Genomic DNA, 21,759 nt, shown 5'->3' on the forward strand with positions numbered 1-21,759 from the left:
CCAGTTTCATATATCAACTAGTATGTTACAAACGTGCTGGAGTCTACAATAATAACCTTCACTTCAAGGGTTAGAGAAATATGTGAGTCGTGGTTCTAGCTGTTGAGGGAGTAGACGAGGTAGAGGTAAAGAATCGACTGAGCAGCCTACCTCCACAAAACTCCCCCTTACTCTTACTCTTGAGAGGCGAAACGTCGAAACAGCAAAATTCAAGAAAAAGAGTCCAATCTATTTTCAAAGCTCTCCGTATAGCTATCGCAGTGACTGATATTTGTGCGAATGTTGGTTGTGATTTCCTTGCTCTGTAGTGCTGTGTGGCCTGCATGAATGTCATAATGCCTTCACTCCACCACATACGACCATACCCATTGGAAAACTCGGGATCCCGTCCGCTCTCCCATAGATAAGCCAATGAGGGCCGGATTAGTAGTTGGGTCGGTGACGACCAGCGAATACCTGGTGTTGTATGTTCTTTTGCTTTTTGGATGTTGATGGAGTGAGTGGATAACGAATCTTTGCTAGTTTGGTCTTCTTGCTAAGGTCGGTGACGACCAAGATACTCCAGCGAGGTGAGAGGGACAAGCAAGGTTATGTCCTGTAGTCTCTGCCTTCCTTTGCTCTATTTGACGGTGTCCAAATGGACTTTACAGGGACCGTCTCAGTAGACCTCCTTCCCCTTACGAGGATGGCAACTTATACCAAGACGTGACCGCGCTCTTTGCCGGTTGCACAGTAGGCTGTGAACAAGTACATAAGTGATGTTTCTAGATGGAAACGATGACCCATGGGTATCCTCAACCCATAAGGACCCAAAGTCGCGGGACCCATGAGTAGCGAACAAACAATGAGAACCTGAAATGCTGAAGTTCTACCCATGGAATCCAAATCCGTGGGGACCCAATTGGTGATTACACGGAAACCCACGAGTGTCTCCAGTTCGACACTTGAGGACTTTGGATCCCCAATTTCACAGTCACCCAAAATCCATTAAGTCCCGTTTACCTATGGGAACCCAAATCGTGATAACCCATAGGTACCCACGAACAGCCAAACCCGCACCAGATTACAAGGACTAAGGTGTGAGACCACCACTGAGCTCGCCACTGATCCTTCCGTCAACCGCCATAGCTGCGACTTAGAAAGATCGCGCGTATAGTGAGTAGAAGCGATAACAAGCTTCGAAGCTCGGCACAGAATCTACCAAAACCTGTATAAGATAATACGTGAATAGTCACCAAGACCAGCCAGAGGCCCTAGAAACATACACGAGACTTTTGCTTCAAAAGACTTAAATTCAGGAAAATGATGTTTGACTCAGAAAATCTGGCCTATCGTGGTTGTTGATACTGGTAACCTCGCTGCTTTGCACTTGGGGAAGAAGCTGATTTCACACCCGACGGAGACATGGCAACAGAGATAAAAAGTCTCACATAGGGTGTCCATATTCGGGTATCATGTGTCGAACTGAACCAGTACGAAGGTGCCGTATAGATCAACAGTTTTCTGGCCAATGTGGCCAGACCGCGATGATCTACATTCATCGCGGCATATTAAGTTTAGAGGAACCTTAGCCGGTTATTTAGTGAACACGAGGCGGCTATTCCGAAGATGGTTCGTCTCGTCCTGTGGAATGGGATGAATCCGTTTATATCCGGTACTGCGTACAAACATTAAATATTATAAAGCCGCAGTCCTCGCATCCAGTCGAGTGTACCCTGCCAACCCTGTCATATCATACATGCTCCGACCCCATCGACAACCTCCTACTCTCCCCCTTAGCTCCAGCCTTCCCGTAAAGCTCAAAATCCGTGTAGACGCTACTGATCGCGACTCTGGCGGCGGGAGGCGAGTTCCACTGAGACGGACCGCCTCCGTGGTGGTGCTGTTGCTCCCCGGCCGACCAGGCGTCCGAACCGACGCGGGAGACTTTCTTCGCCGTGTTATACGTCGCGTACGTCTCCCCCGTACCCGCAGAGGATTCTCCATCTCGCAAAGGCGTGATGCTGCTCTGCGGGAAGACGCACCGCCACGCGGCACGCAGGGTGGGCATTCCGAGGACGAGGTTGCCGACTAGCATCGCGGTACTCGTCTCGCGCACGCACCACATAAACCAGACGAAGTCGGTTGAGTAGGTGAAGACGGCGACCTTGGTAAGGATTGCGCAAAGCATCTGTTTGAGAGACGTTAGTTAGCAAAGCGAGACTTGTATGACGGGAGGAGACGGGCCCTCTTCAGGATAGAACTTACAACGAATACGCCCATGCTAAAGAGACAGATGAGAAGGAGTTTCCTGTAGCGATATCGCATTTAGCATTCAAATTCTATCCTGGATTAAGATCCTGTCGTCTACACAACACGAAAAGGGCGTACGCACTTTCCGATTTTCATCTTTAACCGGCTGATTAATGTGACCGGGATTAGAAGAAGCACCAGATCCGTCGATAGGTTCATCGTGATTTGCAATATGTTGTAGTTCTTCCATGTCAAGCATTCCGCTGAAGAAGCAAGAGTCAGCTTCCTTCCAATAAGATGTTCGTGAAACAGCTGATCTCATGCCATCGGCTTCCAGTCTAGGAAGAGACTCACCGTTTTCTGGCTGAAGCTCCATGTACTCGGAAAATGGCCTGCACCACCCTCCGTATAGTGAAACGATGACTGCAACGTATGCAAGCCCGGTGTAAGCTGCAACGCTGACCCAAGTCTTTCGATAATGGCCAAAGAGACTGCTAACAGTGAGCACTTTGTGCTATAAAAGCGATGGTAAAAGGGCTTGACACGTACGTCAGGCGATTGTATAATAGCAGTAAACAACACTTATTACCCCAAAGTGTTGTTTGCATCGATGTTTCGGATAGAATGTTCAGTATTCCCATCTTGCGACCAACTGCGGCATACTCATCCGGAGTGAGGGCGTCAAAGTCGGTCGTCGCAACGATGTCAAAGTAGATGTATAATGCGGAGATCGAGGTAGTGTATATTAGCTGAGAGATAGCAAGTTAGCTTCAGCCGCAACAACTTAGATCAATTGTGGGCATTATAGATATCTGCGGCAGGATTTGATAGGATTGATGCAAAGACTTACGACTATTATAGCCATCAATATGTCGTCTATAGTCATTTTGTCGAAGAACCTGCGCTTGCGGACGAGGTACTGAGACTGACTGAATCGGAATATCAGTATGAGACTGGATTTGGGAAATATCGAATATGATTTACTCACTATCTCATTACGACCGCACCAATCGCCAGGCCGTACCAAACCCAGCACTCTGCTCTCGTGCTGAGTGGCATAGCCATCGCGGCGGTGCCTCCGGCGGAATGCCCGCCAAGCTGGTGTCAAGAATGTAAGGCTCGCTGATGACCGGATGATGGCGATACTTTTCCAACCCCAGAATCTTCTTTTCTCTTTCTTTCTTTCGATGAATCAGTTTCCGACCCTCCATCAAAATCAAGGGCACTGACAAGGTTCCGCAGGGAGGGGTTCACTCACGACTATATCGCCGGCGCGGTGGTCTGTCGGAACGACGAGGCATTCCAGTCCCGAGAGCCACTGAACCGCATGCGGCTTTCGAAGGGGGGAAGCATGGTATAGATGCCCAGAACAAACCCACAATTGCGAGCCTGCCTTGACCCGTTCGACACAAAGATGGCTTTGAGCCAACAACGAACTCAAAAGCCACAATCGCAAGCTCGAGGTGAGCGGTTCTCCAATGACGGGGGGTTCGCCTCCAAATACTCGACGTTGACATTAGGCAAGGCGTTAACAGTCGATGGAGAGAAACACACGGATGGCTGGTAAAGGGCCTGATTCATGTAGTATCTGGCCGCATTCGGATCGGGGATCGTCAGCTATCGCTGGTGAGTTTTAGCGCCAGCACTACAAAGCACCAAACATCAACGGGGTCGGAAGCTTCCCCCATTTCCCGTTCCCCCTCATGCCCCTCAATGGCGACTTCAAAGACATTCTAAGGGGGGAACGACACGACTCAGACAGTACTGATTCTGTCCCCATTCTCCTACGGACCCGCAACGGCGACGATGCCCAGGAGGCGATCACCGTCCGTGAAAGGTCATTTCTATTTCCAAGCTATCCAAGCGTTCGCCGAGACAAGTGAGGGGAGAGCCGAACTTGTTGACCTCCGAATCTAAGGGACGGAGAGAGGTCCGACTTGGGCTCATGTATGGTTGATCACTTTCATGTTATCGTCGAAAAGGGTTTGCCCGCCCGTCCGCGAACCCGCCCATGCCGCGTCGCATTAGTGTCTCCCGCATTGCTAGTCTCGTCTGTCCGGCACTTGGTAACCGATGACGGACTGGTCGTGTCTGGCGGGCGCAGAATTACTATCATGTCAAGCCCGTGCTATGTTTCTCGTTATCCCGGCCTAGGTCTGGCCAGGGGATTGAGTATGCGAGTGTCTCGCCAGCTGATCACATCTCAGCAGCCGTCCGATGTAATAGGTAGGGTGGCTCACATTGTGAGAACGCCACCGCTCAGCCACGTTTACCTGCAGAACCCGAGAATCAGGTTCGCCAACGGCTCAGTTTGCATATTGACTCGGGTTTTCGTTTAAGTCGGTTATTGCAACCATGGAGACGGCGGGAAGGGAGAGCGGCCTCGGATGATATTGCTATACAAGCGACTGTGATACCCTAGACGAAGCGAGATTTGTAGACACGGAGATGACGCTGTATCTCAGATTCGAGAATTGATCGTGTTCTTTAAGAGGTCCTTCGGGAAGCTCGGGCGGCGTCAATGGTGGCTTCGGCCAGACGAGCATGGCCCGAGTCCATCTTCTTCCCGTGGTAGCCCTCGATTCGAAGCATGCTTGAGCGTCCTACACGGCGATACTGGTAGGCCGACATCCGGCATGGCTGGATCATCGTCGCTGATGGGCTTGGGAACACAAAGTCCAAGTCGCACAAGGGGAAGAAGGGCTGACTTCAGCCACGAGATGATCTGGGCAGGTCATCAGATGAGGTGTGGGATGTTCCGCTGACCAACAGGTGAATGAGTGCAAGCCAGGCTTCCTGATTAAGACGATGGCGACATATGATGAGACGATTGTATATCTGATAACAGTCGCTGGCCAAGATGAAGTCCGCAAGGCAGCTGGTCAAAACCTTGGCAACGCAAAGTACTCAACATATCTAGTTGAACTAGCTTGGTTGTATCCTGAAGTTACGAGGTCTCATTACAGAGGAAACTTCTTTCAAGAGACGAGCTGGATCATCCAAGCCCGAAGCAGGGCTGTGACTGAAGTCGCGGCTGAGAAGCCATTCACATGAATTCATGATACCCTAGTCCCCCATAAGATGGGGGTAGGCTTGTGTCACCATGGCACTGAATCACCTAGCCGGCCAAATGGCGTCCAATCCGCGTAAGACGGGCGTGGAGGTGAAGGTATTCATGGCCAACGAGAGATGTAGGGAATGATCCTATGCTTCGGAGAGTAAATGGTTTGTCGACAGTGGCCTAGCCCTCCTTTCAAGATCGTGAAACATGAGCGATGTGGTTAGAGAATTGTGGTTTTCCAACTTGTTTTAATGCTGCAGGTATTTCACTAGCTCAGGTGCTCAAAAGCAGCTTCTGATGGGCCTGCAATAAATGGCAAGCGACTTATCTATGTTAGAGCTGAGATGGGGTAGGGAGTTAGCCTCATGAGACTTTATATTGCAAAGTCTTAGTATCCTATGCCGTTCTGTTTCCACCGGGGAATAGGAATCGAAATTTCTTCATCCCCGTTTTGCATGGCATTGTCCAAGGAATTCACGGTTCATGAATGTGCCCAGATTTCTGGATGCTGGACTTCGGAGCGGCTAAGAGCTGATCCTCTGATATTTCACGTGAAGGGGTGATTATGTTACTCAACTGCCAGCCTTAGGTAAGCACGAGGGATGATGAGGTGCCTTGGCTGACATAATCCAAGCTCCCATTCATTTCTGTCCCAAGCTGCCCGTCAAGCCCAGTGCTCATAATCACTAGCCACAGTGTGGCGGTGAGAGTATTGCGTCATGTAAACCAAAGGACCTGCTCAGAAGCCATGCCCAAGCACTTGAAAGTGACATGGTCAGATGTTGAATACTAAGGGTGTCCAAGCCGAACTCCCTCGCACCCGCTCTTCACGACCACCTCGCCCAATGACGACCATGCCTTCGGAAAATTTTCCAGGAATGCAGATCGCCGGGTGCCGGGGCCTGGGGCAGCATGGCCGGGGCAGGCCGCAGACCGACCAAACGGGCCGGGCAGAAGACTTGGGCAGACTTTTACTTCTGGGCCGAACTGTGTACGGAGTTTTCGTACCTCTGTATCCCGTGCAGAATACTGAATGATGGGTTGGTGATGATCCCAGGTGGGAAGAGCCAATCATGACGAGTTGAAGAGCTCCATCATGTGGCTACTTTGACGTAGTTCTCTCTTTTTCCCCCCCAAGGATCCAAGGGACCAACACCGAGTTTTCGGTGTCGCCGCTCCCGCTAGCTCGGAAAGCCAATTTGGACCTTGTTCGGACTCCGGAGCAAAAAAAAAAAAAATGGAAAGCTTGGGTGTAGAAATTACCGAAGCCCGCCAGCTCGAGGCGAAGGGCCGAGGGGGCGAAGATGCAAAGCAAGTCAGAAGTCTGCAGAGCGGCATATCAAATATTATAGCGAAAAAATCCAATTCAGTCGCATTCCCCGCGCGCGTGCGGCTACCTTGTTCCTGAATGGATGTTAGAAATTGAGCTTCTGACTGGCTGGTTGTTCGGCAGAGTTATCATTACGTAGGATCATCACCACTGTCCCCGTCGCCCATATGTCTGGGAAATCCGGGGTAACATCTGCTAGTGTAGATATCACGCGGGTATCAATATCCAGTACTCCGTAATGCATAAGAAAGTCTACTTACCGAGTACTCTGATAGATTTGACTGCTAGGCGAGGAGACGAATGAGGCAGGGAATCATTGGAAGAAATGAGTCGCGGCACTTTGCTACTTTCCTCTCTTACTCACCTAGAAGCGAGACCATGTCTCACAGACAAGCCACCGAGCCTCAAAGAGGAAGAACAGCCCAGGGAATGCACAATGACGGGGAGCGCAAATTGCTTGAAAATTTCCTTTGCCCCAGCTTTTCTCATACCTACAGCTCGCCCAGGCCTACCTAGGTTCTTCGCCTTCGCTCTTCGGCTGGGACGAAATTCGCGCAATTGCCAAGCAACTGCCAACACTGCCGCCCCCAGCCTAGAACTACCATATTTTCGCGACCGCTCCGGACCAGGCGATGCGGACGGGCTACGAAGGGAATTGCGCAATCCCGAGGCACTGCCAGGAAAGACAGGCCAAGAGGGGGGTTTTTTCAAGTCAAGTGTTCACAAAATGATCAAACGACGCCGGGGTAGGTAGGTGGTTCCTGCAACCTCAAGTATCCGTAGTGCGAAGTAAACCCATGGCCAAAGAGCATGCAAAAAAATCCGGGGTAGGATTGCATAGTGCAGCACTGCAGACCCCCTCTCAATTCTCTACCGCTGGCGCCTGGGTTGCACACCGAAGCGCAATATCGCGATGCCTTTCCGTTCGACCCTTTCTCTTTCCTTATTGCATAAACCAGCGAATCAGCCCTGCTTTTGTGAATGTCCTTCCTTAAGTTACGAATACCTGATGTACACTTCTCCATCTTGGTTCCCGTCACACCGAATGTGCGTTTCACACTTAGACTTACACGCAGCAGCACCTTCCCCTCTCGCGTGTTTGCCATGAGGCACGAAGCGAGCGGCTAAAGAATTGCCATCAAGTGACTCGAATTCCCAGGTAAACCGTAAAACGACAATGGCACCCCCTCGGGACTTTACCTGTTGGGGTCCAGTAGCCGGGGGTGGGAAGAAACGCTGTTCGTGCCTGGTCTTATTCAGCGGGTGCGTGGTGTTTTCGACTGGATGTCGTTATTTTCATTACGTTTTAGTTTGTCAACATTTGCCCCTCCGCACACGGTACACCCCTCCCCTCTCCCATGACTCTCCGCCAACGCCTGTGAGAATCGAGGCCTCGTTTCAATTTTTCTCTTCCCCCAGCTACAGAATTTTTTCAGGTCTGGCCCACCTATTCTCCCGCCAGCGCGGTCTGAGACGTAGGTACATTCTCCACCGCCATAGTGGACAGCAAGAGAGAGAGAGAGAGAAAATTTACGGAAGAGCACCTGGACAGATCGGTGGACCGAGAGGCCTACAAGCTTGGAAGCTCAAGCAAGGTCGTTCATCGCCGAGGCCGTGCGTGAGCAGCGAACGCAGGCGTGCACACCCCCGGGGATGGCGCGTATGTGGAGAAACCAGCCAGCCAAGGAGCCTGTTGCAAGAAAAGAATGATTGACCTTGTGATCAACTTTTTTGGCTGGCGCACCCTACGTCAGGCAAGGCCAAGGATGACTTGCGCCGTAGTTGGGAAAGGTCGCGCAATAGCTGCTGCTTGCAGCCGAGAATCCCATCCTTGCTCTTCCTCCTTCCCTGTGGGAGGGAAGCACCTCACATGGACGGATACCTAGGGGGTAAAACAAAGACCGGATATTATGTGCTTGCTGTGTGTTCCTCATTCTGTTCCTATAAAGCTCCTTTGTCCCGTCATGCACCACCCTTCTAGCTCACCCATTCCCACCATACACACACATATAAACCGGAGAATCTGTTTCCCTGAGAAATCATAGAGTCATACCTTTGCCTACCCGACTGCACCATTCACGTACCAATTCGACTCGACAATTCCATCCGAAGAGCGATTGCGCATTAGACCATCTTAGACGGAACAGCACGAACATCTCCCGAGTCTCATAAAGACGTTTATACCACACACTTTTCCCACACCAAATTCCACATCACAAACTCCAAAAATGCTTGCCTCACACGGACGCGGCGGTGCCGGCAACATGGCCGACACCTCAAAGTCGCCCAAGATCACCCCCAAGGACCTCGAGACCCCGACTCTGAAGACATCTGTCGTCACCACGGGCCGCGGCGGAAGCGGAAACATGGCCAAGAACGCCGACCCCTACGAGACTCGTTTGCGCCAGGACGTTGAGGCGTAAGTGCTATCCCCATTGAACTCGAAAGAAGCAAGTAAAAGACCTAAAGCTAACATGAGTTTCTCGATCTAGTGTCCCACGACGCGAGAGTGCCGGCGCATCCCACTTTGGCCGCGGTGGTTCCGCCAATGTCTTCAAGGGATCACCCGAGGAGGAGGCCGCCGCCAAGAAGGCCAAGGCCGAGGGCGCGAGCGCCGTCGACGACGACGAGTCTGCTACCACCCTCCGCAAGAGCAAGAGCCCGTCACCGCGCCGCAGCTCCGAGGAGAACGCCAACGGTCTCGCCGCCAAGGGCAAGCAGTGGTTCAACAACCTGACCAAGAAGGCATAAGGCCGTCACCTGCTTCGTTCCTTCTCTTCTGTTCTTTCTCTCTTGCGCCCCCAATGGGCGGGATTTACGTCTGCATTGTGTCTCTTCTCGGTATGAGGAGTCATTAGCGATGGCGTATTGTTGAGTTGGTGACCACGCTTGGACGCCACAGGGCGTTGAAGCCTTCTTCATCGTTTCGGCGACTGGAATGTCCGAGAGGACTGTTTCTTATCAGGCCATCATTGTACAGCGCTTTTGCCACGGAGTTTTCACGGATCGGGGATTTGTTTTCTGCTGGAGGCAAACAATAAGCGTCGCTAATAGCCAGCGACTTTGTTTGAAGATGTTGGAACGACACAAAAAAAAGTTCTTGATACCACGGTTGACATGATTTTCAAGGATAATTATGATACGGGAAGGAAAAGCATAATGGTATTTTTGATTTTATCCATACAATTTGCTTGTGCTCTGAACCATGATATCTTCCTTGACCATGAAATCTAGGAACTGTTATGGTACTATTACAGGAGCACATTTTGAAGCTGCGACGCTTAAAGTTATCATTGTTGCCATTATGTTTCCTTCTACTCATGAGGCTTTATCAGAGGGTTCATTTGATTCGACCAAGATTGTCCTAAGGCACTACCGTCTCTAGGAAGATGCCTTTAAAAGATTGATGCTATGTCACTTTGTTTCGCTCCTTTTTCAATACGCCTTGTAGGTATTGTGACTTGATACTTGTATATCCGCTTTTCCAATCATCGCTTGCCGCTTCTTGATTTTTGTCCACAACCCACCGACTCGTTGCCTGCTTAGTTCTTCGTCAAACGATGAATTTCTGACAGGTAGAATCGGAGATCCTCGGGGTTGACGCCCGGGGTGATGCCTAATATGAGATTATCAGCCTTCTTCCTTTCCCCGTACAAAATGAAGCAAATAAAATTGAACGCATCGACTTACCGTGGCCGAGGTTTGCAATCCATCCCTTCTTTCCGTTACCGTAGAAGCCCTTGACCATGGTCTCGACAGCCGCCGTCATGCGCTCGTGGGTACCGTACAGCACGCCAGGGTCTGCGTTGCCCTGGAAAGTAACACGCCTGTCGCCGCGAATCTTGACAGCCTCGGCGGGGTCCTGAAGCCAGTCGAGGCCGATGACGTCGTAGCCAATGTCAATGACGGAGTCGAGAGCGTGCCAGGCGCCCTTGGGGAAGACGGTCATGGGAACGCGCTCCAGGTTCATCTCGGCGAGCTTCTTGGGGAGGTTCTCGGAGATGTAGGACAGGTACGGCTGGCTGAACTCCTTGAAGGCCTCGGGGCCGAGCTCGCCGGCCCACGAGTCAAAGACCATGATCATCTGGGCACCGGCTTTGACCTGCAGCGCGAGGTACTCAACGCAGACGTCGGCAATCTTTTGCAGGAGCGCCTTGGACTCCTCGGCGTAGCGGTAGATCCACGTCTTGCTCTGCATGAAGAGCTTGGTGCCGCCGCCCTCGACCATGTAGCAGAAGAGCGTCCAGGGGGCGCCGCAGAAGCCGATGAGGGGCACACGGCCGGCGAGCTTCTTGCGGGTGAGGGTGATTGCCTTGTAGACGTAGTCGAGCTCGGAGGCGACGTCGACGTTCTTGGACAACACCTTTTCGTATTGCCCGTCAGTCGGGGTCTTGAGCGGCTCGGGGAAGTGGGGGCCCTTCTTGTCGACCATCTCGACCGTCATGCCGAGGGCCTGGGGCACGACGAGGATGTCGGAGAAGATGATGGCGGCGTCGAGGAGGCCGGCGAAGCGCTCAATCGGCTGCAGGGTCAGGGTGCTGGCGACCTCGGGGTCACGGCAGCAGGCGAAGAAGTCGCGGGTGCCCTTGGCTTCATGGTACTCGGGGAGATAGCGGCCGGCTTTTTCGCAGGTTGTCAGGAATCGGCTGTTCATTTGTTCATGTCCTATTTCTTAGGACGGGAAAGGGCGGGTTACCTTGACGCATGATCCAGCATGGCGGGCGCTCGACCGTCTCGCCTGGAAATTGAGGAGGTCAGCATTTGACTAGAAGAGTGGACTAGGTGTAGATACTCACCTCTTGCTGCGCGCAAGAGCAGGTCGTTCTTCAATGGCTCAAATGTCAACTCCATCTTGTCGGCCTGCTGTGGGAATTGAAGGTGCTGATGGCGGATGTTGGAGATGCCGTTCCACGGATCATCCAAAAAGTGCCCCGCGGTTCGGTCGCTGCAAAACCCCGCCAAAGCTTCAGGACCCCCGTCCACCGCCTCCTGTGCGCCCCTGCCGCCCTGCGCACGTCGCCGAGGCAGCCGGTCCGGCAGGTGCACCAGCCACGTTGTGGCTTGACTCCGCTATTGAGTGGGCCCGCAATCCAAAGCTCTTTCGACCTCCCTGGCAATTTCCATTTGTCGCTTCTCTTCAAACAGCTCTGAATAGTCTCCATCGAATAAAATCGAGCCAATTGGCAATCTCCGCCCGCGACGAACACGCAAAAGCAGCTTCACGACCTGGACGACAATGATATAGTCCGAGCAAGATCAATTGAATACCCACGCGCCCGTCGCCATTCGATCCCTTGGCGACCGGGCTGCAATGCCGCCGTCACGACCAACCGTCCGATGCTGCCGCGCCGTCCAGCAACAGCTTCAAGCTTCGCCCGACAATGTATGGATCACGGATGGTCTGTTGGCGAGCGCCTTTGAGCGCTACTGCCACGTATCACGCCTCACGAGACGGAAATCGAGCTCTGTGCCCGGCCCGCTGGAGAATCGACGAAGACTGGGCAAGAGAAGGATGGCAGAGATGCACATGGACGGACACTCGACCCTACCTCCCTGGGCCATTGAGTTCCCGGTCGATCTGAGCCAATGGAAGTGGCAACCGCCGACACTTCGTACATCAAAGGACCAGAGGGATGATCTACAGAGCCAGCAAAGTCAATCTCTGCTATCTCGCGTTTACAGATGGTCAATGTCAGAACAACAGATGAAAGAGGAGGAAGTTGACCGGAACGGCATTGAGAATGCGCCAGCCTCCACATTTGACGATCGGCTGTCTGAAGCCCGAGCCGCCGTTGCGGCATCGACACGGAACGCGATCGACTCGGGCTATTACGACTTTATCGAGGGGCTTCAAAAGGAACTGAAATTGGGTGCCCTCGATCCCAGAGCCGTGGACATGGCTGTTTCGAAATTCCCCGAGTCTTTGACCGGGACAAGCGCTGACGGCGAGACGGTCAGCACAGCCATTGAGCTGTTTCTTTCGGCCGTTGTCAACGGAGTCGCATCTTCCAAAGTTTTGGGCCCGTCAGAGTTTGACGCGAGCTTTTGGAATCTTGTGCTGAATCGGACGTCTCAGCTGCGGGCCAATGACGCGACGATTCTCTTATTCCGGGCTACGCTCGATGCGGTCCCTCGCCCATACCTGAACGATGTCCACGAGGGCATCATTGCGGCAGTGCAAACACTAGCCGTGTCTCAGTCGACGGGGCGCAGACGGGCCGCGGATATTGGCGTTGCGCTCCGCGAATTGTCACCCGACAACCACGGTGCGCTTCTCGAGGGGATCGAAACTGCAGTCTACCAAGGTTCAGTGGTCTTTGAGGAGGAAGCCCGCCAAAAGCTTCATTTCCTTTGGCTGCAGGTCTTGGCACACATGCCGCGGGTCGACTCTGTCTATCTCTTTGACGCTTGCGTCAGGTCCAGATACTTTGACCGCGAGCTACCCTGGCACGATGACCGAGATCTCAGCCAGCTTGTCCTCCAGCAATGGACTAGCCGTGGGTACCTAGGCGATCACGAGGCTGTCGCAGCATTCTGGGACCGCGAATCGTCCAGGCATGCGAGTTCGAGCCTCGCTGCCCTAGTAGCCGGTATTTGCGAAATTGAGCGCGATAAACCAAAGCATTTGAGGAGGGAACATATCTGGCTAATCAAAAACCTCATGAAGCTGCTGAGTCGCTTCGGCCGCCAGGACCAGCTCATCGTCTCGATGCAACGTTTTGCGGAAACCAGGGATTCGATACCTGTCATGCCGTTCATGCGAGTCGCGTCAGCCAGTCATGATCACAAGACGGCCCTCAGGCTAAGGTCGATCCTGCTCTCACACGAGAAGAAGCTGGAGAGCCGAATCGAGTCACAGTGGCATTGGACGGCTTGGGTGCCCTACGTCAAGTCCATGATCAGAGACGAATCGGTAACATCCCGGGACATTTGGTGGGCAGTACACTGCGGAGACGGCAAGATGAAGCGGTACGAAGCGAAACGGCACGAGCTCTCGATCAGGAGGAAAGCCCTCATGGAAAACATGACGGTGTGGTTCGCGAGCGCGACGAACCGGTCGGAGAGGAGCACGTTTCGAGATATGTCCCGGTGCATCAGCTGGCTCCGGAACAACAAGGTGCCGCTCAGCAACCGCTCGATGGCGGCCATCGCCAAGGTGGCCACGCGCGAGCTCAAGAGGGGCGAGTTCGGGCGGACGCAACGCCTGCTCTGGTTGCTGGACGTTATAGGACAGTCCAGGGGACCCGAGCAGAGGGCTCTCGTCGCCCGGGTGCTGCAACGGTGGAGGCAGGCCAATTCCGAACTAGAGAGGAAGAGGTGCCGTGAGGCTGAAGGGGTGCCGGACGCCCAGCGGATCAGAGAGGCGATTGGGGCTCCGGAAAGGAGCAAGTGGTAGATGGTTGGGTGATTTTTAGGGAATAATACAAACACACCCACATTCACACATATTCAAATACTACGTCAAACGCATACAAGATGAAGTCATTCGGACCCAGCAATAAAGACGTGAAAGGGGGGGAAGACGATGAGTAGCGTGTGCCCGTGGTACTCGAGGGCGATCACGGTGGGCAGAAAGAGTGGTGGGACAAGAAGGTAAAAAGGTAGGTGAGGTACCTTTCGCATCTACGACCAGCAAAGGAGCGGCACGGCCCAGTACGATTGGAATTCTGCAATGGGATGGGAGAGGGGAGTGACAGGGCCCCTTGTTTCGTGATGGCGCGGGAAAGCTGATTCGGTACGTTCAAAGCTTTTGCCACGAGGGAAAAAAAATAGCAGCTTCTGCAGCGAGCCGCAGCGACGAGGAACGCTGGAATGTATGAAAGGGTAAAGTAGGCGGGCGAAACGAGCAGGAGAAGGAGGACGGCGCCGGACGGCATTCCATTGGGTTCCCTTTGACGGCGTACGGGCTCTCGGCCGGGTCGCAAGGTTTGTTGATGGAGAGAGAGAGAGAGAGAGAGTGTGTGTGTCGACTTTTCTGGCCGCATGCGTACAGTGAGAGATCATGTTGGTGGGCGGGTGGGTACACACACACACACATCCCTTCCGGTGCTCGAAACCGAGGAAGTCGCGAGGTCACGAAAAGTCTCGTGCATTTTTCTTCTTCTTTCCTTTGTTTGAATGGTATGAGACAGGGAAAACCTTGATTCTGGTTTCCCATTGTCGAAAGTTGGAGAATGGTTAAATTGAAGAATTCGTTTGGTTTCAATCGATTTTTGGGGCTCCTTCACGTTTTGGGTCTTGGTTTTGTCTCTCGTCGCCTGTGGATGTGTCTGTTTCCTTTGCGGGCAGCGGGCGGAATATGGGACAGTAGGTTGGATTGTGGTGGGCTTGGAGCCTCGTTCGGCGCCGCCCGGTCGATTGACACCTCACCCCCGGGACGGACGGGAGGCGGAGGGGTAGAGGGGGGATAATCATAGTCATTTGCGGCCTATGAAACGGGGGAGGCGGCCGGATGACTGGTTCTAGGTGAGTTGAATAGACTCGGAGCAACACCTACTACCTTAGTAGTCACCCAGGGTGGCGGTGATCAAGGGGCGAAAGATTTGCAAAGGGTGTATCATGTAACCATCCCGTACCTTACATTAGGGCCCTTTTCCCTCTCAGCCCAGGCACATAGGTTGGACATTAGCAGAAAGGTGTTTCGATATTGGTGAAAGACTGAGGTAGGCCTTAGTGCAGAGAAAACGGGCAAAGTTTGTTAGTGGACGGGAAGCCGGAATATTCGGGGGGGAGGGGGTGGGCCGATAAGAGAGAGAGAGGCGAGTGAGGTGAGACGATGAGCAGCAAAAGAGAGATTGTGTGCGGGAGAGGTGATGCTACCGTCGCTGCATTTGGGTGGATGAGACCCTGGGTTAACCACTTGAGGCTCTCACTTCGCCAGGTTGGGGGAGTGGACCACGCATTGTCTGTGAGTGTGAAGTTGAGAAGAAAAAACGAACAACCTAAGACGAGGTCTGGAATGTATGGAAGATGGATGGAAGCAGCGCCATCGTTGATTAGGTTTGGTCCCTTGTGGAGCACTGGAGCTACGGTACCTACGTCGTAGTTCGTACCCAAGCTCCCTATTGCCTGTAGGTACTCCGTACATACATAGTACCGCGAGTACCTACCTAAGGCTGTGGACTCCTCCTCGAGGAACTGACGTGCGATACCTGCGGTGCTGCGGTCCGCGGATGGGGAATGAGGGGAGGGGCGACGTATCTGCATGGCATTTGATTCTTCCTCAATGGATGGAATCGGGGCAGCTCATGCCCAAATCGTAACATTGTTGGACAAATTTTTGCTCATCGAGGTGGGGGGTTGACGGGCGGCGGAGGCGGGCAGAGATTGAGGATATGTGATGGGCAGGGGGAGGATGCTGCAACTTCTTGGAGCTAATACAACCTGCCCTGGAGAGTACATAACTCCGTACGGGTAGAGGAAGCCCAGGAAAGGCGGCAGGAAAGGGTAAAGGCAGAGAAAGAAGGGTTCGTTTCGGCCGAGGCATAATTGGCGTGCCCCTTCCATCTCCCCCAACACGTCCCTCTTGATTACGTGCAGCAAAGATGAGCGCGCAAAAAGAAAGCAAAGGAAAACGAGATGGGTGGGCTGTGTCCAGTGAGAGGGCGTGGACGGCGTCGGTTCGCGACTGATGACATAGAACTCGACTGACATTTGCCGTAGGCCCGTTGAGGCGACATTAGCCTCCTCTGACCTTAATATGACCTTTGCTCAGACGAACGTGGCACGCATGGTTGGAGGGGACACGGTAGCATGGGGGGGCCGGCCCGCCGTCTATCATTCATTAGACTCAAGTCAGGGACTCAGACTCACAGACTCACAGACTCAGGGTTCAGAGGCAAACGTTGATGCAAGATTGGAGCTGGTCAGTACGGGCATAGTGTATGGACACTTGTAGCTCCGTACGCGACGGATATCCCGTATGTGCCATGATAAACGAGAGCAAAAGAACCCTGCACGTTGAGCAGCGTTGTCCCATTCGCTTCTCTTCATCCAAAGACACGTCTGTAATAACAGTTGAGTGATAGGCACGCCGCAAGACAGGGCAGACACGGGACAGGCTGCGGCATGGCCACGGGATGGCGGCATCCTCGTAGGTGGCATAGCATGGCGCAGGCAGCTACGACATATCATACGCCGTACGGGTAGTACCGCCGCAAAAGATAGAAAGAGAGAAAGGAAAGAAGTGAAAGATGGGAACGTTCCGGACGGTTTGGAACGCCGACGCCAGCTTCTCCCGTCGGCAGCTAAGCAGAGTCGAGGGAACGGCAGCCCAGAGAGTGCGAGAGAGAGAGAAAGACGGAGAGAGACATGTACTTCCATTCTCAGAAAGATTGAGAGACATGGCGAGAGAAAGAGCTTATCTGCTTTTGTCCCTCCATGGGGGATTGTCGTAGGGTTCGTAGCTTCGTCCAGTCCAGATGTTTAGTACCTCAAGGTAGGTGAGGAGGGCAAGCTGTCTCTGGAAAGGTACTTATCAAAACGCGGATACATGGTGCAAATACGGAGTACCTTTATAGACCAGTGTTGTGCGCAGATTAGCGAAGAGACGACGCCCTGAACATGTTGCGTGATGTTGCGATGAACTATTCCTTCCCGGGAGGTGTGTCTTGGGCAGAGAGAAAGAGCTCAGGGGTGCCGAACCCCCGCATGCGGAAGTACCCGGTACCTGCGGCGGATCTGCTCGCTCAGTCGCACACGCGAACCGGCCCAGCAGGTCTCGCCTGCTCCGTCCCGCTGCCTTACCTCAGGTACTCTACTGCGTAAGTATGTATATGCTGTGCGCCCACTATTAGATACCTAACGTTGCCCGCTGATTCCCCGAGGAGGGTGCTGCTGCGGCCACTACTGAGAAGCCAGTACGAAAGATGCGGAGACTCGGCGAGAAGGTGCGGTGCTCCCCATCCCCTCTTTGTCTGGGCCGCTCGAAGTACCGGGTACCGCATACTTTGCCTTGCGGGAAGGTCGTTCTGGGCCATGTCATCCTGCTCTGCTCTTCTCTACCACGTACTCTGCTCCACACACCTCTCCCACCTCTCCCACCATCCTCCCATCTTCCCGCAACAGTTACACGCTTCGTTCGTTTCGTGTCTTGCTCTGCTGGTTCTACCTCTTGTTCTCTTCTTCTTTTCCATGTCACTCACTCCCACGTTTGTGTCTCTTCCTTTCTCTTTCTCCCCCCTCTCTGTCTCTTACCTCGAGGTAGCTTCCTTTTCGGCCACGCCCCTCCACCCCTCCTTTTCGTCCTCTTATTGTCCGTTGTTGGACAGGAAGTGACACAAATCAAGTTCAAACCCAGTCCCAATCGAGGATACCCTCTTCTTCGCCGGCCTCCGCATCTACCGGCGTCTGTGTGAGAGGGTGAGAGAGAGCTGTATTCCTACGTGGATGGGCACTTACATAGGCTTGCGCGCGCCCACCCCCAACTTGTCCTCCTCTCACATACTTGGCTCCTCGCTCGCCTACTCGCCCACCCAACCACCACCATCACCACCATCTCAATCCTTCGGACTGGGATTAGTCGTCCACACCCGCAAGCACCATCACACACAACCACGACAAGGACCAGGACCAGGACCAGGGACCAGACTAAAAATCAACTCTCCTGCATGTCCCGCCCGCTCCTCTCACATATCTCCGTTCACCACTGGCTACCCGGCTCGCACCCGTAGGCTGTAGCTTCCCACGTCCCTTTTTACGTCCGTAACTCCCCCCGGAACACCCAGGTAACCCTCGACCGTTCCCAGTTTCTATCCTCTTTGGACCGCATCCTCGACTCTCTTCAACGAATGACCGTCTTGTTTGCTTCGATTTTCATCCCGACAGCCTCTCATAACACCCTCCTTTTCCAAACGCTCGGCCATTGACAAGAATCCGAGATCTGATCAGACCGGCGCCCGAACCGCCAACCAACCATCAAATGGATTCTGGGCACTATTCCGCTGCACGTCATGCTGCTGCCGCTGCCGCTGCCGCTGCCGCCGCCGCCGCCGGTGGTGGTGCCGTCTACTCGGCTCAGCCCATGGACCACGCACACGCGCACTCGCACGCTCACGCACAAGCACACGCCTACCATCATGGCCACTCTCACTTACAAACACCCGCGCAATCACCCCATGGCCAGCCACAGTACTACTCGATCAATCCCGTGAGCCCAACCGCACAAGGCCCTTCCATGACGAGCCCCCGCGTCCTACCAAACTCTGATCTCATGCCTGGCGCTCACTCACCGGGCTCAGCAACATCTTCCGCGCCGCACGGCATGACCGGTCTACCACCCAACCGCCCTTCGTCCCCGGCCGCCTCTGTGTCGGGAGCGCCTAGTCCCGCCTCCAAGCCTATCCGGAGGCGCATGCGCATGATTACGTCCTGCCTCGAGTGCCGGCGCAGGAAGCTCAAGTGCAACAAGTCTCAGCCATGTGTCAACTGCATGAAGTTTTCGCGCGACTGCGTCTACCTTAGCCCCAAGCTTGATGAGGCCAGTCAGCTCCGTCTGACAGAGATCAAGGAGAAGGTTGGATCATTGGAGCGCCAGTTGGAGCGCGATGTCGCCAAAACGTCCCGAGCCGCCCAGCAGCAAGCTATCCTCGCCGACGACGTCGAGGACGACTTTGCCGAGGAGCGCGATCTAGAGCCCACAGATATGACGGCTCTCGATGTCACGTACGAAGAAGACGCAGACGGAACCGACGATCTCATTGACCTGGGTGTACAAGTTGGTCGCATGCGTATCACAGAGCGCATCGGTGGCCTATCCAGACCCAGAATAGCTGAAGAGGTGTGTCCAATCCTACTGTTACTTTCCACCAGTTCAATCCCAAATCTTGATCACTTGTCTCGAGCTAGCGATTTTCTGACGCAACAGTCAGATCTCGGCCGGTATATCTGGCCCGGGCGGTCCCCCCGGGGGTCCACCTCCGGGCGGTCCGATGGGTGGCCCGATGGGTGGTATGGGAGGAATGATGGCCATGATGGGCGGTAGGGGCATGGGCGGGGCCGGACGAGGCGGGCCGCCCCGTGGTGGGCCGCCTCCTGGGTATCCCGGCTTTGGTGGTCCACCACCCGGCATGGATGCCATGTCTGTCGTGAGCGGAAGCTCCGGTGACTCGATCCCCGACTTTTTGAGGCCTGGTGAATCCTACATTCCCCCCTCGAGCGGCTTCTTCTTTGGCCACACCCCCGAGGCCCTCTCTCTTGATAGGAGATTACCTCAAAAGGAGGCTGCTGATCGACTCACGCAACAATACTTTGCAGCAGTTCACCCCATTGCACGATGTGTTCACAGACCGTCCTTTGAGGCTGAGTATGTAAACTTCTGGGATGAAGTCTACAGCAACATTGAACCCAGGGCCTCCACTCAAGCCGTCATGTTTGCGGCTTGGTTCAGTGCCGCCGTGAGTATGGACGATCCGACAGTAAGGACGTTGTTTGGCGTCACCAAAGCCAACTTGATCGACCGAATGAAGACCGAGACAGAGAGAGCTCTCGGAAAAGCCAATTTCCTACGCACAACTAGAGTGGAGACCATGCAGGCTTTCATCATGTATATGGTACGTTGCGCCTGTTTGTGTTTCAGCAAGCTCGTGACTGACATCAATCACAGCTCCCGCTCTGCAGAGCCGAGGTATCTCGAGCTCACTCTGTTCTGGTCGGTGCCGCTGTCAGGATGGCCGAGTGTATGGGCTTGCACAGAGACGGAGAGACATACGGACTGAATCCTCTGGACACTCATGTTCGTAGGCTCATCTGGCATCAACTCTGCTTCCTCGATATCCGCACCTGCGAAGCGCAAGGCCCCAGGCCGGCTATCAGGAGGGAAGATTACGACACCAAGCTCCCGCTTAACTGTGAAGAAGAAGACTTTTACGCTGCCGGACCACCCCCTGAGCCCGCAGACGTGTGGACCTCTTCTTTACTATCAGCGATTCGGACCGAGTGCAACGAGATGATGCGCGTAATCTGGCTGGACCGCCGCAGGCTCGAAACACGCAAAACGACACTCACTGCTGTTCTCCAGAAGATTGAAAACTTTAGGCGGCGAATGGTGGAGAAGTACGAACATTTACTCGATGGCGAAATCCCTATTCAACGCTACGCGAAGTTGGTTATGAATCTGCTCCTCTACCGCCTCCACGTCATGATCCTTCACCCCTACCACGCCAATGCCAACAGTCCCATGACCCACCGCCTCAACAACCTACTCGTCACTTCTGGCATCATGATCATTGAGATCTCGATACAGCTTGAGAACGACCCGCAATTCCGAGACTGGGCCTGGTATCTAGGCGCCTACCAACAATTCCAGATTGCTCTGCTCTTGGCCACTGAGATCTACTACAGACCGCAGAACAGGGAGGCCGACCGTATCTGGGCTTGCCTGGATTACGTCTTCGGAACAGACCGGACCCTACCGCCTGAGATGAAGGGCTTGCAGATTTTGGGGGAGATCATGAGCAAAATGGCAACATACCAGAGTATGCGCAAGATGCGTGCGCCGACAGGAACCTCCCGAGCACCGCTAAACAAGACGGCCGTCAACGTGAGAAACGAGAATCAGGGGGGACAAAATGCCCAGCAGCCACATCCCGGACAGGGCATGCCGATGGGCTTCAAAGCAGAGCCTGGCATGGGTGGTCCTGGTATGCAACAATCTTCACCGATGAGCGGCATGGGGTCTCCGGGGATGGCGTCTCCGCCCAACGCCCAGATGCAAGGTCCGCCTCCAGGAATCGTCTTTGCGGGTGTGTCAAACGGCGAGGCCATCTGGAGCATGCCACCCGTAAACGCGGACAGTCCAGAAAGTGTCAGCGACGGGGCCAGTATGGGCGGTCACAGGCCCTCGCAACCGATGAATATGATGAACCCTCTCGAGGGCGTAGACTGGGTAAGTTCATCTCGTACCGCAACACGAGTAATTCGCAATTTACTGACTTTTTTCTTTTTCTTTTTAGGATGTTATCAACGGTCTTTTCCCTCACGATCCTAATACTGGCGAACTGAACATTTCCGGCTTCAACGATCCAACGCTCGGGTTGGTGAACGGGTTCCACTGGGCTCAACGATGAGCGTGGATATGAGAGGGAATATTTCTTGCTGTTTATGCTTATTTTGCTGCATCAATGTATTCGACCATTCG

General features: G+C 53.8%; 10 protein-coding genes across 10 annotated transcripts; 4 read left to right on the top strand and 6 right to left on the bottom strand.

Moving 5' to 3' along the window:
• Positions 1 to 535: 535 nt before the first annotated feature.
• On the bottom strand, positions 536 to 3,533 carry CLUP02_06058 (uncharacterized protein; the record flags this gene model as incomplete). Its single annotated transcript, XM_049285062.1, has 14 exons — positions 536 to 619; positions 700 to 943; positions 1,013 to 1,197; positions 1,266 to 1,328; positions 1,431 to 1,503; positions 1,589 to 1,623; positions 1,739 to 2,170; positions 2,248 to 2,290; positions 2,375 to 2,495; positions 2,587 to 2,723; positions 2,782 to 2,981; positions 3,083 to 3,157; positions 3,240 to 3,457; positions 3,491 to 3,533. The coding sequence occupies 14 exons, from the start codon at positions 3,531 to 3,533 to the stop codon at positions 536 to 538; spliced, it is 1,953 nt and encodes a 650-aa protein (XP_049142205.1).
• A 2,345-nt stretch (positions 3,534 to 5,878) lies between these two features.
• On the bottom strand, positions 5,879 to 8,779 carry CLUP02_06059 (uncharacterized protein; the record flags this gene model as incomplete). Its single annotated transcript, XM_049285063.1, has 16 exons — positions 5,879 to 5,979; positions 6,021 to 6,052; positions 6,114 to 6,322; positions 6,444 to 6,617; positions 6,691 to 6,697; positions 6,988 to 7,161; positions 7,226 to 7,266; positions 7,361 to 7,560; positions 7,630 to 7,747; positions 7,824 to 7,903; positions 7,961 to 7,999; positions 8,071 to 8,208; positions 8,267 to 8,313; positions 8,368 to 8,471; positions 8,610 to 8,654; positions 8,708 to 8,779. The coding sequence occupies 16 exons, from the start codon at positions 8,777 to 8,779 to the stop codon at positions 5,879 to 5,881; spliced, it is 1,581 nt and encodes a 526-aa protein (XP_049142206.1).
• A 72-nt stretch (positions 8,780 to 8,851) lies between these two features.
• On the top strand, positions 8,852 to 9,374 carry CLUP02_06060 (uncharacterized protein; the record flags this gene model as incomplete). The annotated part of the gene is made up of 2 exons (XM_049285064.1): positions 8,852 to 9,042; positions 9,116 to 9,374. 2 exons carry the CDS (start codon positions 8,852 to 8,854, stop codon positions 9,372 to 9,374), a joined length of 450 nt encoding a protein of 149 aa, XP_049142207.1.
• Positions 9,375 to 9,477: 103 nt separating this feature from the next.
• Positions 9,478 to 9,945, bottom strand: CLUP02_06061 (uncharacterized protein; the record flags this gene model as incomplete). Its single annotated transcript, XM_049285065.1, has 3 exons — positions 9,478 to 9,684; positions 9,767 to 9,821; positions 9,887 to 9,945. 3 exons carry the CDS (start codon positions 9,943 to 9,945, stop codon positions 9,478 to 9,480), a joined length of 321 nt encoding a protein of 106 aa, XP_049142208.1.
• A 220-nt stretch (positions 9,946 to 10,165) lies between these two features.
• CLUP02_06062 (uroporphyrinogen decarboxylase) lies at positions 10,166 to 11,474 on the bottom strand (the record flags this gene model as incomplete). Its single annotated transcript, XM_049285066.1, has 4 exons — positions 10,166 to 10,239; positions 10,314 to 11,243; positions 11,320 to 11,361; positions 11,420 to 11,474. 4 exons carry the CDS (start codon positions 11,472 to 11,474, stop codon positions 10,166 to 10,168), a joined length of 1,101 nt encoding a protein of 366 aa, XP_049142209.1.
• A 460-nt stretch (positions 11,475 to 11,934) lies between these two features.
• CLUP02_06063 (uncharacterized protein) lies at positions 11,935 to 14,019 on the top strand (the record flags this gene model as incomplete). Its single annotated transcript, XM_049285067.1, has 1 exon — positions 11,935 to 14,019. One exon carries the CDS (start codon positions 11,935 to 11,937, stop codon positions 14,017 to 14,019), a length of 2,085 nt encoding a protein of 694 aa, XP_049142210.1.
• A 227-nt stretch (positions 14,020 to 14,246) lies between these two features.
• Positions 14,247 to 15,184, bottom strand: CLUP02_06064 (uncharacterized protein; the record flags this gene model as incomplete). The annotated part of the gene is made up of 4 exons (XM_049285068.1): positions 14,247 to 14,598; positions 14,658 to 14,881; positions 14,994 to 15,079; positions 15,136 to 15,184. The coding sequence occupies 4 exons, from the start codon at positions 15,182 to 15,184 to the stop codon at positions 14,247 to 14,249; spliced, it is 711 nt and encodes a 236-aa protein (XP_049142211.1).
• A 109-nt stretch (positions 15,185 to 15,293) lies between these two features.
• On the bottom strand, positions 15,294 to 16,968 carry CLUP02_06065 (uncharacterized protein; the record flags this gene model as incomplete). The annotated part of the gene is made up of 6 exons (XM_049285069.1): positions 15,294 to 15,529; positions 15,563 to 15,868; positions 15,929 to 16,270; positions 16,352 to 16,397; positions 16,468 to 16,743; positions 16,825 to 16,968. 6 exons carry the CDS (start codon positions 16,966 to 16,968, stop codon positions 15,294 to 15,296), a joined length of 1,350 nt encoding a protein of 449 aa, XP_049142212.1.
• A 218-nt stretch (positions 16,969 to 17,186) lies between these two features.
• CLUP02_06066 (uncharacterized protein) lies at positions 17,187 to 18,459 on the top strand (the record flags this gene model as incomplete). The annotated part of the gene is made up of 5 exons (XM_049285070.1): positions 17,187 to 17,386; positions 17,450 to 17,773; positions 17,830 to 17,877; positions 17,912 to 18,291; positions 18,350 to 18,459. 5 exons carry the CDS (start codon positions 17,187 to 17,189, stop codon positions 18,457 to 18,459), a joined length of 1,062 nt encoding a protein of 353 aa, XP_049142213.1.
• Positions 18,460 to 18,543: 84 nt separating this feature from the next.
• Positions 18,544 to 21,688, top strand: CLUP02_06067 (fungal specific transcription factor domain-containing protein; the record flags this gene model as incomplete). Its single annotated transcript, XM_049285071.1, has 4 exons — positions 18,544 to 19,401; positions 19,493 to 20,173; positions 20,227 to 21,507; positions 21,575 to 21,688. The coding sequence occupies 4 exons, from the start codon at positions 18,544 to 18,546 to the stop codon at positions 21,686 to 21,688; spliced, it is 2,934 nt and encodes a 977-aa protein (XP_049142214.1).
• Between the last annotated feature and the right edge of the window lie 71 nt (positions 21,689 to 21,759).

The sequence above is a fragment of the Colletotrichum lupini genome, chromosome 3 (genome assembly GCF_023278565.1).
Source record: "Colletotrichum lupini chromosome 3, complete sequence".
Lineage (NCBI taxonomy): Eukaryota > Fungi > Ascomycota > Sordariomycetes > Glomerellales > Glomerellaceae > Colletotrichum > Colletotrichum lupini.